This window comes from Desmodus rotundus, chromosome 4 (assembly GCF_022682495.2).
Source record: "Desmodus rotundus isolate HL8 chromosome 4, HLdesRot8A.1, whole genome shotgun sequence".
NCBI classification, from domain to species: Eukaryota; Metazoa; Chordata; class Mammalia; order Chiroptera; family Phyllostomidae; genus Desmodus; species Desmodus rotundus.
The window spans coordinates 10,598,593-10,613,902 of NC_071390.1; the positions used below are offsets into that span (position 1 = coordinate 10,598,593).

A 15,310-nucleotide genomic window follows, 5' to 3' on the forward strand; every position below is an offset into this window, starting at 1 on the left:
CCTGGGCAGCTATTAATATATTTTCTACATTTGCCTGTTCTGGACATTTCATGTAAATGGAACCATGCAATATGTGGTCCCTGTGACTAGCTTCTTTCGCTTGATACAATGTTTGGAAGGTTCATCCATATTGTAGCTTCTATTTGTACTTCATATCTTTTTATTGCCAAATAAGATCCCATTGTTGTCTGGAGAGGCCGAATAGTATTTACAAATTAACCAGTTGATGGACATTTGGATTGTTTCCACTTTTTGACGAATATGAGTAATGCTGCCGTGAACATTTGTGGACAAGTGTTGGTGTGGATGGATTCCCATCTTTGGGTCACGTGCCTAGGAGTGGAATTGCTCGATCATATGAGTAACTATATTTAACCATTTGAGGACCTGCCAGACTGTTTTCCATAGTGGCGTCATCATTTTAAATTCCAAGGTGGCTACAACCATTTTGCATTCCAACCAGCAGTGTATGAAGGCTGCATTTTCTCCAGATCTTTGCCAACACTTGTCATTTATCTGTCTTTTCGATTATAGCCATCCTAGTGGGTGTGAGGTGGTATCTCATTGTGGTTTTGATTTGCATTTCCCTGTTCCCTAATGATGCTGAGCATTTTTCCAAGTGGTTATTGGCCATTTGTGTATCTTGTTTTGAGAAATGTTCATTCAGATTCTTTGCCCGTTTTCTAATTAGTATATGCTTATTGGTTATTTGTCTACTTCCTTTGTGAAGTGTCTGTACACATATTTTACTCTTTTCCAAAGTTGTTTTTTAAATCTTTTTATTAGTGACTTGAAGGAGTTTCTTTAATTTTTTTACATGTTTGGATATAGGTTTTGTGAATATTTGCTCTCCCCAATAAATTATTGATTCATTTACTTAATGGTGTTCTTTACTGAGCAGAAAATTTTAATGTTGATGAATGTTAATGTGTGTTTTTTTCTTTTGCTATTGCTTTCGGTTTACTGTCTAAGAAATTTTTACATACTCCTAACTAATGAGGGTATCTTCTTATGTTTTTTTTTCTAGGAATGTTATAGTTTAAACATTTATCTCTAGGTCCATGACTGATCATGAATTAATTTTTGTGTATGGTGTGAGGTAGGAGTCTAAGTTCGCTTTTCTCTGTATGGGTGTTCTAGTACCATTTGTCGAAGAGACTGCCTCTTCTGCCTTTGGATTGCACTGGTTCCTCTGGCACAAATCAAATGATTATAAAATTGTAGGTCTGTTCTGGGCCCTTTATTCTGCTCCTTTGATCTATTTGTCAGTGACACTGTTTTAATTGCTATAGCTTTATTATATGTCTCGAGGTCAAGTTGTATCAATCTCTGACCTTGCTCTTCTTTATCAAGATAGCTTGGCTGCTCTAGATTCTTATAAATTTTAGAATTGGCTCTCCATTTCCTACAAAAAATCTGGTGGAGTTACTATTGAGATCGTATTGAGTATACAGATTAATTTGGTGTCCTCCCATCTATGAATATGGCACAAATCTCTCTTTAGGTTTTCTTCAATTTCCCATGAGCCCATGTGATTTGTTCTGACTCACTTGCTCTGTGGCTCCGTTGTCTCTCATGTCCGCCATTGAGTCCCATAATGCAGTGGTTGGGGGGGGGGTGCCCTACAGTTGGTTGCGTCACCTGTGGGATCTTTGGCAAATTCATTTATTCTTAAAATGAAGATGAGAATGATATGTTCTTCATAGAGTTTGGGGGAGCATGTGAAACAGTTAAGTAAAGCCCTAAAAAATGAGGGCTTAATAACTGTTAGCTTTGTTTTTGGACTGTCTTTCATGAACCAGGTCATACTGTACCTGGTCCATGAAGGCTGCTCAGAGCCCCACCCCCCAAATTTCTCTCTCCCTCATTAAACCGTTTTCATTTCCATGGAGAATTGAGCACTTTTGCCCTGAGTGTGTTGGATTCTCCTGTTTATTATAAGCTCCAGTGGACGCTAACAAAGCATCAGAAGTTTCAGTCTATTTTTTCAGAGTGTGAACATAGCCACTATCTTACTTTTTCCTAGAAGAATTAGTCAAAGCGGGCTTTGACTGCAGCGAAGGCACCCCAAGAGAGACTAAGCCACCAGCCATGGCTAGTTAGGGCAGAGGTGGACCTGGAACCCAGCTCTCTGGACTTGAAGAATAATAGCTAAAACCCCCTTTTCTTTTTCAGGGCAAGCCAGCTGTACCAATCCTTCATGACAGTGACATTTATATTTCATGACTGTGTTAAGGCACTGAATAATATCGTACAGGTTTAAAAGAATCTTAAACTGCAGAATGAACAACTTTTTTTTTTTTTTTTTGAAAAGGTTCTCAGTAGGATATGACCTATAGTAACCAGATTTGCTGCTTGCTGACTCTTCTTCACGAGGATGAAAATGTCCAGCTGCAGACGTTGTTTGGAAGGTGTCCTCAGCTCCCTCAGTACTCTGCTCCTTGGAGATGCCTGGCTCCCTTATAGGAGAGCCCAGCCCAGTGTGCGGTCCTGCCGAGCACTGGGACAAGATGGAGAGAGAGGAGCCATATTTAGCTACTGAGCGTAGGAGTACGTGCCTTCCAGAAGAAAGACCTGTGCACTGAAACATTCATGAAAGAGCCGACAGTTCACACTTAATTTCTTGCTCCCAGCTCCCTCTGATGAAAAACACTAGCACTTACGTGATATAGAGTGTGGGGTAATACTTGTAGGGTTTAACATTTGTTCACGTGATAAACTTTGTCCTGCTTCCAAAGGAGCAGATTCGATAAGGAGAGAATGGATGCTCCATTGCTAGAGAAGTTTTCTCCCCCTTTTCCCTTGCTGCATCATTCCATGTTGGGGGCTGGAGGACATCCGGGGTAGATTCTGGCATATTTCCCTGCGCTCCTCCAATTTTTTGGTTTTAGGTTCCATGCAAGTGCATTTTACTCATCGCAACAAGAGTAGTTGCCAGGGTGCTGAAGAATTTTGTTGATCTTAATGATATCCTGAAACTTAATTTCTCACAACTCTCCAAGTTACCTGTTCCCATGAAGTGCCTTCTGTGTGCCAGCCGCTGTATTAAGTCTCTTGATCTTGATCTCCTTTAATCCCCACTATGGCCCCTGTTTACTCCCAGGGTGTCAGATGGAGAGGCTGAGTCGTAGAGAAGGCATCTGACTTCCCCAGTGGCAGAGTCAGGTTGAGAACTCAAGAGCGCTGACTCCAGAGCCCACGCGTGGGGTGCTGGCACTGCGTAACCTGTTACCCTGGCTTCCCCCCCCACCTCTCACACCCTCCTTTCCACGAATCCTAGCGGGATGGCAGCTGGATCAGACACAGCGGCCCAGTCCTCATGGCTCAGTCGTGCGCCCTGGTGCTGTTCTCCTTTCCTTACCCTTTTCTGGAATTCTCGTCTTTTCATCCAGCTCGACATCCTTTCCGCATGTCCTTACCTTAGCTGTTGCCATAAACCTACTGAAGTAGCTGCATTATTATTTTTTTAAGAGAATTTGTAAAGTGTTTAAAAAGTAAAGACGCATTCAGGTGGTTTCTGCAGTGGGACTGAGATCTGCAGATAATAATAAAAGCACAGAAAATGTGCGGTCAGAGTCCTGGAGATGTGATGGTCATGGCATTGACTCGTTGGAGCTGTGGCTCAAGTGAGCCCTTCAGGATGTTTTCGAAGGAGTGAGGCATTTTTGCTTGTTCATCCTTCCACACATCCAACAGCTGGGTGTTTGGGGGGGGGGGCAGTGTAGTACAGTGGTTAAGAGTGTGGGCTCTGTGTTGAATCCCAGATCACCTGCGCCTTGACCTTTGGCAACTTCAGTTGCCCTTTGTGGGCTTCTGTCTCTTTATCTCTAAAACGAGGGTGATAATGACAGCTACCTTTTGGGGTCATTGGGAAGATTCAGGACATCTGCACACAGTACTTAAAATGGTGCCCAATATACGGAAAGCTCTGAAAACATATTAGTTATTATTAATCTTAAACGTGCCTACTGTGCTGTAATATTCTACCCTGGGTTTGGGGGCTAAAAGGGACAAAACGTCCCTGTCACATGGCACTTTCAGCTTAGCTGGAGAGAAAGAGAGAGAAAATTGTTAAGAGGATATTACTGCACCAAAAAGATGTGCAGGTAACTCAGGAGCATAGAGCGAAGGGTCCTAGTGAAAGATTCGTTGTAGAACTTGAGAACTGGGAGGGGCTGCAGAGACTCCCCACGCAGACCTTCCTGAATGCGTAAATGATTTATCCTCGTTTATTCAGGGGATTGATGCAGGGCCTGGCTGGAGCCTGCACCTCCTGAAACAGGTCAGGCCAGAGCGGATCACATGGCCAAACTTCCTCCTTGAAGAGTTGGGCCAATTTGCTGAAACATATTTACTTCCAAATCATTCTAATCAGCAATGCTTGATGTTGGGGGCAGCTTCTCTGAACTCAGACTTTAATTGTCTCTGGCTCCTGGAAGCTCTCCTGATAGTAATTTGTGCCAAGCCATCAGAATAATGATGATGACCATTGTCTTATGTTTACATTACAGTTGTCCATCCTGGTAATGATCACCTGGCAAAGAAAGAGATTTATTCTGCTGGATATCTGTGAATACCTAGTTTGAATTTAGGAGACTGGGTAGCTAGTCCTGTGAAAGCCTGGGCTTCACAGACCTGCCTGAGGAATATATACGTGATGAAACTAATCAGTTGACATGGGAATGGAGATGACAGAGCATCCTCCAGGAAGTGTATGTTAGGTGGATGGTGGTGGTGGTACAAATAGAAGGGGATTCAAGAAGGTCCTGTAACCTTAAAGGTTTCATCTGGTTTATAGTTTATCTGTAATGGGAAAAAGTACTTTACCACCGTGATAATATCTTGGGATAAATCTGAAATCACCAGCCATATTATGAATGTGTTTGTGGATGTATATGAATTGCAGGGAATGAAATTTTTTTCCTGTGGATGTAATTTAGTGTGGATAAGATGACAGATAAGCTCCATGCCATACAACCCATTTGATATAATGTGTGTAATTTTGAACTTGAAACCATCATGGTTTAGAGCTGGAAGGGACCTTAGACATCATCCAGCACAAATCAACTTGCAGATGGAGAAACTGAATCCCCGAGAAGACGCGTGGCTTCGCTTTTAGTGCCAACTAGAAGCCAGATATGTAGACTGGTGGGTTCGGAAACTTCATAGAAAATAAGGCTTAATATTTACAGACTCACTTCTAGTGTTTTGCCATTGGTGGTTTTATGTCATCGCTAATCAGAGCTGTAACTGATTTCTTCCGGAAGATGGACCGACTCTTCAGCCCTTCGCATGTGTGGTGCTTAATAAAAATACTTTCTGCGGCTCCTAATTAACACTCAATTGTGTAAGTTTAGGGACATTAGAACAAAATTATTTGTCAACCTCTTCTTTTGTTTGAGCTATTAATGTGGCTTCTTGTGACTTCTCAGTCAGCTGATTTAAAAGAGCTCAGATAAAGTCACGTATGCTGTCCTGTGCAAAGAAAAACCCTGGTTGCTAAAGGGAGCGAGTTTAATGTAGTTTCATATCAGAGAGGTATTAATAATGTAGTCTGAAGTATTTGTACGTGAATTCATTAAGCCCAGATTAGTCTTATTATAATTACTCAAAAAGTAATTCAATTGAAGAGAAAACATTTTAAATGGATATAAAATACGCTGTTAGCTGGGAAGCCATCCTGTTCTACTTTATCAGCCACATAAAGTACTAGCAGATTTGAACATAACTTTCATAGTATACAGAATGAGATCATAAAAAGTATTATTCCTAAATCTTTTTTTTTTATGTGCTTTCAGTAGTTAAGAGCTTTATCCTTCTGTGTGACGAATGAGAAATACTAGGGGTGGAATGTCATAAAAATGTTAGGGACTCACTAGCTCGTGTCCCTTGTCCCTTGCGCTGCCCTCCCAAATCAGGGTAGGCTGATGGGTTATAAGCACATGGCCTACGACGGATGTCGGTAGCACATTCCCTAGAAAATGTGGCAGGAAGACACTTCAGGGCTTCAAGTTTTTTTTTCTTACTCATAAATAAAAGACATTCACTGAATGCCGCGCGCCTTCAGAAGTATGACCATGACAGGCAAAGTCATGACCTTCATTTCTAACACGATAAAAGGTGAGGGGAGGCCAGGAGTAAGGAAAAGGATGGAGCTTTTTCAGGCCTGCATTGAAAAGGACAGAGAGATGCAAGGCCTGTCCCCATTAAAGAATGGGTTTGTGCCCTGGCTGGTGTGGCTCAGTGGATTGAGCAATGGCCTGTGGACCAAAAGGTCGCTGGTTTGAAGCCCAGTCAGGGCACACGCCTAGGTTGTGGGCCCGGTCCCCAGTTGGGAGTGTGAGAGAGGCAACCAATTGCTGTTTCTCTTGCACATCATATTTCTCTCCTTCTCTTTCTTCCTCCTTTCCCCTCTCTCTAAAAATAAATACAAAGAAAAGGAATTGGTTTGTTTTGGGCACTGAGGGCTGGAGACTGGAGACCTTAACCAAGGCTCACCGGCTTCTGTTCAGTCGGAGCCGCCTGAGTGTGCCTGTGGGAAGTGGAAGGGGCATGGATGTTGGCTGTGTGGCCACATGGCTGCCTGAGCTGTCTGGCTTTGGAGACATAGGAAGCTAATCACAGCCCCTGCGTGGTGCTGCTGAGGCCACACAGGGACACTGGAGGAGCCCTTGACTTTGGCTGTTCTCCAGGAGAACACAGACCTGCACCCGGACAGGAAGGGACTCCGTTAAGTGGTTTGTTGTGTTCAAACTTTAACTGAGTTATTTAATAAAGCAGCAGAACCCTTTTCTTAGACAAATTCCTCATAGAACCCCAGTGTACAAGTAGAGGTTTTCAGTTCCGCTGTCCCCATACAGTTCCCACCTCGTTTGAACCTACACTTCCAGGGAACATGGCTGGAAACCCTGGTGAGAGCCTGGAGCATGCTGGAGCCCCCTACATGGTGACCGGGAGAAATAATGACAGGTCCACAGGAGACAGGCAATGTCAGAGGAGTGAGTGGTGCCAAGGACAAAGGCTGGCCCTGGGTTTCTGGAACTTCTAATCCCAATCCCTGAGATCATTGATTGAAGATAGGATGCCATTGGACTTCTGATCTCAAAGATTAAAAATAATTCATTCACAAGGTAATATTTGAGAATTGCTTTAAAGTTTCTTAATGGCATTTAGCGACATGATGGTAAGATGAAATTAAAACAATCAATTTATTTTATGGATTTTCTCTTATGGTAACTTTTATAGCCCCAGAGAAAGTTTTTCAAATAGTAGGCGATCAGTAAATGTTTGTTGACTAATAACACTACAATTCATAGACGTCTTTCTGAGTACTAGTTACTGGGTACTCTATGTGTATTACTTCATCTAATCTCCATAGTGATTTATGAGTTACCACGAAAGTTAGCTATTGCTGTTATCTGCATGTTGCTGATGAGAAAAGCTAGGTTTAGGGATCCTCAGTCATTTGCCTAAGGTCACAGCCAGAGACGTGGGGCCAGCTCTGACTTCAAGACCTGAGCTTTTTGCTGCCCTGTTTTCTTGCTTATTATTATAATGATGGCAATTTTCACTTATTGAGCATGTACCGTAAACCAGCTAGCATGTGCTAAATAAGAGCTTTACCTATACGATCTTGGTGGTTCTCATGAATTTGGAAAGATAAGTTTTATTATCCCCGTTTTATAAATGAAGAAACAGGGACTCATGTGGGTTCAGTAGCTAGCCCAGGGTGGCTTAGATGGTGGACTAGCAAGGATTGGAACCTGGCATTAGATTCCTAAGTCCGTGGGCTCTGTGCTGATTAATTATCATCCTTGATCCTCATGATATCGCCGTGGTGAGACAAAGCTTATCTGTGTTATCCCCATTTTATTGATGAGAACACAGACTGCCAGAGGCTTCACTACCCCAGGTTTCCACCGCATGAGGAGTTGGCACCCATCTCAGGTTATGGGATCTAGTGGCCACAGTCATATTGTGACATGGCCCTGGATTGTATTTGGGAGAGGAGATAACCCTGCCCTCCTCAGGAAGCCCTAGGCTTTTGGACCTAGACTTGGTCAATTTGAAGCAGATCTACTCTGGAGTGTGGGCATTCAGCAAGAGGGAGGCATTGGAGGGACCCACTTTGCAACATAGAAAATTCACTTGATTCGCAGAGATTGGCAGAGCACAAAAATCATGGACTGAATTCTGGTACTCTTCATATTTGTGTATAAAGCCTGCTTGGCTTTTGAAATTTGGCAAGGGGGCTGCCTAACCCATGTTGAAATTTACTTTGGCTGTTGGTGGACCTGACCCACTCTAGGAATCAGCATTTATTCCAGCTTTTCCCTACTGCTCTTCCTTTGCCCCTGGTTAGTTGGGTCCCAGTAAAAGTTACAGTGCTTTACTATAAAAGCCCTTGTACTTGAAAGAGAATTTTCACTCTGTAGCTCAGACCACAGGAGGACTCACAAGACAGCTGTCTCCCCAGGTGAGATTTCTTAAATGGGAGTTAAGTGCATGCATTTTCAAGAAACTAAACTCCCCTCATATATAATTTAACCTAGAAAAGAAAGCAAAATTGCGAGAGTAGTATGATTACATTGTTTGAGAACTAGTGGCTTTACTTCCCCTGGTCTTAGGGAAGTCATGCACACTTTCACTGCTTGGCGTACCTTGAATGCCGTGGGGTGTGGACTAAGTGTGGACTGATACTGTAATGATAGTGAGAACTTCTCTAGCCACAGTTATGGAGTGTGGATTGAAATAGTAAATTGTTCTTAGCAGACTGAATGGGCAATAAGACTGCCATCCAGGTCTGCCCATAAAAGAAAGCAATAGATAAATAGAGGAGAGCCAACTCACTTAACCCGCGTGGCTCTGTGCAGTGCTAATTATTAACCCCGGGCACAAGAGGGGGGTTCACCCAGAGTGTAGTTAAATCATTTTTAATAGAGGTAAACATTGGCCATGTGGATGAGTAACACTCCAGAAAGTTTTTCATCAGCCACGTTAAGGAATCATCCAGCCTAATTGCCATAACTTATTAATACTAATAAATAATCTAGTCTTTTCATAGCCCCTGTCTCCGGAGGGCTGCGTGCATTACAGATCTCTGGGGTGTGAATCTCTCAGTAGCTGTGGGGGAGGAGGGAAAGTGTCCTTGATGTTCTTTCCTCACTGAAGAAACTGGACATTGAGGCTCATCTAAGTTCCTTCTGTCTTATTTTCTTCTTCTCACATCTGAGTCACCAACGTATGCATGGCCTTTCATCCACCTATAGGACCAGACTGGCTCCAGGGAGTGGGGGTGGGGCTGGAGAACAGGCTTTCTTTGTTCCCGGGAAGGACTGGGGTTTGAGGTTTTCTCCCTCGGGATGTGAGTGAGAGCAGAGCTTTGTTTGAAGGAGTTCATTTCCTCTGCACAAGTGTCCCTGGAGTCCTCTGGGCTCAACCCGACTTGTGGCGAGGGTGGGCACTAGAGAAGCCCTTGGCTCTGTACTGTGTGACTTCCATTTTCAGGGAAAACAGAAAAGATGATGCTCAGTCTTCTTCTCAGACATTCTCCACAGCAGCTGGTGGGAAAGGTTTGTGTAAATTATCTAACTTAACTTTCCCAGCACCAGTGTTGTGGATGTTAAAATACACCCGGGTTACCAATGAGGAAACTCAAGCTCGGAGAGTGTAATTGACTCCCAAATAATTCACAGAGGTTGGTTAGACTAAAAGAAGATCACACTCAAATTCGAGGTGTTTGGTTGTGTAGGGACCAATCCCTGTGGGTTGGAGGATGGAGGTGTGGGTCATCAACACCAGCCTGGGAGACGGCAAGAGTGTTTTTGTGGCTAGTATTTTGTGAGGTCTACAGTTGGGAGAGGGAGGTAGCGTGTAGCCGAACAGCACAAAATTTACCATCTTCTCACTTGTTTTCTGTTCTGTCCTTGCATCACTTGAGCCTGAGCCTAGATGGCAGGTCAACCTGGAGCTGTAAAATTTTAAAGAAGGCACGCAAGCCATTATTATACAGAGCAAAGAGCTAAATAATGCTAAGAACCAAATGATTTATGCCACAGACTACAACAGACATGAATTTTGAGTGTAAGTTACAATATAACTCGTGGGCAAAATTGTTGCAATATTTATACTAGTGTTTATTAAAATTTTCATCTGAATAAAAAGGTGCAAGGGTAAATGAAGCTGAAAAGGGGTTCTTGTAAAAATTTAAAATAGCTTATATGAAAATCACGAGAGTTTTGGGGAAGAGAAAATACGATTTGTGCAGATTTGTCTACTAAGGCAGGGAAGACACAGGAGATTTGGAAGGAAGAAGGTCACTACAGTAAAACCCTGCCTGAATTTCCTGCCTCCCCGCCCGCGGAGGCTTTCCAGTGATTCAGATCAGCACTGAATTTCGAAGGATGTGCTCCCTTTCCGAGGCTGTGGAGAGGAGATTGAGGATTCTGGACGGATGTTGAGACTGGATCTGTGTTTGAAAGACTTAATCTTATTTCACTGATGTTTTCAAGGTTGGAAATTTTTGTCTGTATTCATTAGAGGAGAATGATCAAGCTCTAATTTGTACTTTGCTAATAATAGGGATGAGCTTTTGTGCTTCATTGAGGTTAAATGAATCTCATGTCATCCTGGCTCAACCTGTCACTCCATGAAGGACCTCGGGAAGAACCTCTTACACCTGTAGACTCAGTTTCCTTATCTGTAAATTGAGGGGGTCGGACCACGTAGATGTTGAGATAGACCAGCCCTCCTTCCTTCCCTCCCCGGGGAGCATACCATGCCAGGCAGTGAGGACCCACAAAAAGTGATTAAGACACATACCTCTTGTCCTCAGGAGCTCAGGGTCTACATAAATAACTAATTGTAATAGGAGCTATAATTGCAACATGTACAAATTACTCAAGGAGCACAGAGGCGGAAACAGTGATGCCCCTCTCTGTGTGGATAGGCTCTGACATTTGCAGGCTGAGGAGGCAGGCTCCTCCAGGTGTGCAGGCTGGTTCGAGTGGGTGGTTCACACTCTGCTGGAGGCAGCAAATGTGTGCGACTGTGGTATATGCTTAGGGAGCTCACATGGTCCTTCTCAGTCTCTGGACAGTGTCAGGGTGTGGGAGGTGAGTAGCATTGCGCACAGTGCTGATGATGAATTACTGAGGTTACTGAATGATGGAGAGCACATATAAATTAGAGCAGAGTTAAAGGTGTCCCATAAGGGTACCAGATGGGCCATTTGCATCCCAGTTGGCTTCCGGGAGTGCGGGAGAAAGGGTGGCGCCTTAGCCAGCTCCCTGGAGTTGGAAACTGTGAGTTTGCAGTCTGGCCTGGGTGTGCCCTTGGGAGCCCGTGTATTGAATGCGAGTGACATTCCTCAGAGGGGTCACGTGTGCCCCACTGAACTGACACCTGTGCCCACAGGTATTCTGTCCTTGCAGTCTGTTTAGCCTGCCAGGTGCGTGTGTCGTCCGCCCCATTCACCGGCCCTTGGCTCTTTGTGACCTCGTAGGAGCTGATGTTTTAGCTGATGACTGACAGCAAAGTTTGGTGTTGATGATACAGTTCTTGGTTTTTGAGATGAAAATAACTTCTTTTAAGTTTCAGGAAGTGCAAGGCATGTTCATTGTCAAAAATTAGAATAACAAATGCTTACATGAAATTAAAAATCATGCTCCACTCGCACAGTGGAATACCATCCAGCAGTGAGCGTGAGTGAGTGGTCTACTACCTACTGCAGCGCGCGGGACCCACCGTGCTGCAGAGCAGAGAAGGCAGACAGGAAAAGTTCACACTGTATCAGCCCATTTATACAATGTTCCAAAATAGAGCAAATGTAAGGGGGTAAAAGTCCCGCGAGTGATTCCCCTTGGAGAGGGGTGTTAGTGATTGCTCGTGTTTGTGTGTGCTTTTCACTAGATGTACGGTCCCCAGCGCCAGACATTGTGCTTAGCATATAGTAACCTCACAGATAGCTGTTGAAACAAATCAGTTTTTTCACCTTTCAACAGACTTTGACCTAGGATTTAATATGAAGACATGGTGTTATTAGTTGTGAGTTACGATGTGGAGAATATCCACCAATGTTTTGTTAACGTGATTTAAATATGGAACTTCAGTGAGGTCAAAGGCCCTTCCTCTGCTTATCTTCCTGTGTGTCCTCGTTGCTTTCGTGGTTGCTTACAAACTAGTCAGGCAGCTCAGCAGTGGGTAGGAATATGGTGTTTGGAATCCAATAGGTCTGGGTTTACTCCGGAGCCCATTACTTACTCGTCTGTGGTTTAGGGTGAGTTCTTCAACCTTCCAGAGCCTCAGTTTCCCCGTCCATAAAATGAGAGTGATCACACAACCCACTTCATAGAGTGGTTGTGAAAATAAGAGTATTAATAATACTGATGACCAAACTTTGTGGGTTTACTCTGTCTTGGGCAGTGTTCTCAGCCCTTAAAACATAGGCTACAGCTTGTTTACTCTCCCCAGTACTCTGATGTGTTTGTGGTTTGGAGAATGTCAGCCACAGCATTGGTAAGTGTCGAGCCAGGACTTCAGCCCAAGCGGTTTCATGCCAGAGTCCAAGCTCTAACCCACTGCCTCCGAGTTAAAGGAGCCGTTGCATGAAGAGTGCCTAGCAGTTAGTGTGTGTTAGCCGTGATTATCATCGTCTTGTTTGACATTGTTATTAATTTGTTTTTCTCCTCTCTCTCTCCCTGCTCTCTTCCGCTGTTTTTCCTCTCTCCTGGCAGATGTTTTCCAGCAAGGTAAGATCACTGCCTTCTGCCTGCTTTCCCATTGGCTGTGCTCTTTTGGGAATGGGGGACTGCCTGGCTGCAGAAGGTCATGGGGCTTCTCAATCTCTCTAACATGTCACGGGGACTTTAGGAGGCATCATGAGGACAATGGCTTGAGATGACTTGATGTGCCATCCAGCTTCTGGGTGTGTCCTTGGGATCGCATTTGTGGGTAGGACGGGACCTGGACGACTGGGGCAGGGGCACGGGGGAGGGACTCATGGCTGAGCCCCTGCAGGGGGCAGGGGTGCTGTAGGACATGTGAGATGGGGAAGAGCAGGTGTCTCTGGAGGGGGTCAGGCGGAGCACTGATCCTCAGGTCTCCTGCATCATCAGGGCGGCTGAAGCTTGGTCAGAGCTCCACAAACCAGCTTCACATTGGCGTTTCTTCACCAAATGTGTCGCTGTCCTGGAGGTGTGGGCAAAACCATAGCCAGCTGGTTGCTTTGTGCCCTTCAACCCAGGTGTCCCCCAGGACCCCTCCAACTGGGCCTATAACAGAAACAGGGCAGTGTCTTATGTGTTTTGTCTGCCAAGGTCACATGTTCTGGGGAGCTGGAGGCTGCAAGCTTAACCCCCGACTGTGTCTTCTGGTGTGTGTCTTACTCCCCACTTAGGATACACAGACACCGTGCCCTGGGACACTCGTGGCCATGGCTTGTTGAACCTGCCAGACATATGTGAAAGGGGAACAGCTTCTTGCCCTTTTTTATTTTTTAATCACAGTCTGAAGCTAGCGGGCAAAGTGGCAAGGAATGACTGTTTGTGTTCAAGCTGGGAAATATGTTTGTAGCACAGTCTGCTACATCTTTCTTGAATCCAAGTCTGGCTCAGAAGAAGAGACTGGTTTAAAAATACACCCAGGCATTCCATAAATAGCTTCCAAATAATCTTAAAGGCTTGCTATTTTCACAACTATTATTTTACCCCCAACAGGCAGCCTGTGTTATGGAGAATGTCTGCCTACTCTCCCGCATAAAAGCGCAGTTGCGGATGTTGAGGGTGAGGGGACTGTTGCGTTGTCTTTTAAGAGTCTGGAGTCATAGACCTACTTGTATAAATAATTCATAAATCCCAACACACTACAAGTAATAAGTTCCATTTGGCTGGAGACTAAGAGATGAGCAAAACAGAAGGAGCCGCGCCCGTGCACGGAAGGAAAGGGTTGCCGTTGGAGCCCCCTGCTGCAGACTGCTTTCTTCCTCGAGAACTTGGGGTTCAGTGGGGTGCCCTGGAAAGGGAATGGGATTTTTTTTTCTCCTGTGAACTAGAGCGCAAGTACAACCCACTGCTGAGTGGCATTTCTCCTTGTGAGGCACAGAACGTTTGAGTTTGGAAAGGCTTTCTGGAACATGTCAGCGTTCCTGCTTGTTGTCATCGGCATAAAACACGGCCCATCAGACCGCCTATGTCAAGTTTGCCTCCTTTTTGAATCCGTCATGCCATTTGATGGATGGCATTTGCCTGTCAGTAACAGTGATATGCAGAGCAAAAGTTATAATCATCTGCAAATCATGGGCCATCGAGACTAAATAGCATCTTCCAGAGACGGGAGCTGCTCGCTGCCCGCTGCCCTGTGCACGGGTGTGTGGCAGTTCCCTTATAAGATATTACTAGGATTTCAAACGGAGAGAACGGAGCTGGCTTTTGTGAATTATTTACATGGCACCAGCCTTAGAAGACCATTTTGTATGCAGACAGATTCTTGAAATGATGGCAAAGAACTTGCCAGCTGGTCCCTCCTCCTTACCTTTGCTTCTGGCCATTCTTCCTGTGAAATGAATGCTCAGTAAAATGTGACAGTAAAAACGGACCATTGACAGTTGCATTGGACCGAGACAACAGGTTCTGTGTCGTACAGACAGAACCTAAACGATGACTCTACAACACCTTCTGGGGTTGAAATTCTGTTGTAGAATTGTGCCATTCACTTGAATCCTGGAGGCTCTGAATTGTGCTAGGAATAATCAGAAAACTAGGTGGCTTCAGATGGATGGGAGCCACGGGCTCATCTCTGAAGCCCATTCACATAGGGTGACTCCTCGTGCCTCTAGCTCCTGCCATGTCGGGGCACCCAGGCCCTGCTTGCTTTGGGGCAGTTGGGGGGATGCTGCTTTGCAAATGTGTGGGTCTGGCAGTGAGCGAGTAGGGCCCCTGTACCCAGAGGAGGCTGTGTGTTTGGGCTGCCGTGCCCCGTGGCAGGAGAAGAGGGACTCAGGCTTGCAAGTTGAGAACGTCAGATGTCCTCAGAGGGAACCGCAGTTGTTTCCTCTGGATTACATTACCTTTTATTGCATTGCAGATCAATCTCGTTACAGTCGGTGACAGTGCGGCAGCTACCGCTGGGCCTTTCTCTGCCGCACGGTGCTGTGTGCACGTGGGAGCGTGTTTCTACTCTGCTCCTGGGCCTCTGTAGTGTTTCTGGTTCTTTCATCTGTAACTGCCACAGTTACACCCAGGGTATGAGGACTGTTAAGGACAGCGGGCCCACGGCTGGGCCTTCCGTATGTATGAGTTCTAGGGCCACGGGG

General features: G+C 45.0%; 1 protein-coding gene across 4 annotated transcripts in view; it reads left to right on the top strand.

Moving 5' to 3' along the window:
• The window catches only part of GFRA1 (GDNF family receptor alpha 1), a 187,794-nt gene that overhangs the window by 40,126 nt on the left and 132,358 nt on the right, over positions 1-15,310 (top strand). For 2 of the 4 annotated variants that reach the window (XM_045191643.2, XM_024555415.3), the window contains one exon: positions 12,735-12,749. The exons of the other annotated variants lie outside the window; for them this stretch is intronic. In XM_045191643.2, coding sequence (XP_045047578.2) covers positions 12,735-12,749 — 15 coding nt within the window. The remainder of the gene's footprint in view (positions 1-12,734; positions 12,750-15,310) is intronic. 4 annotated transcript variants of the gene reach the window in all.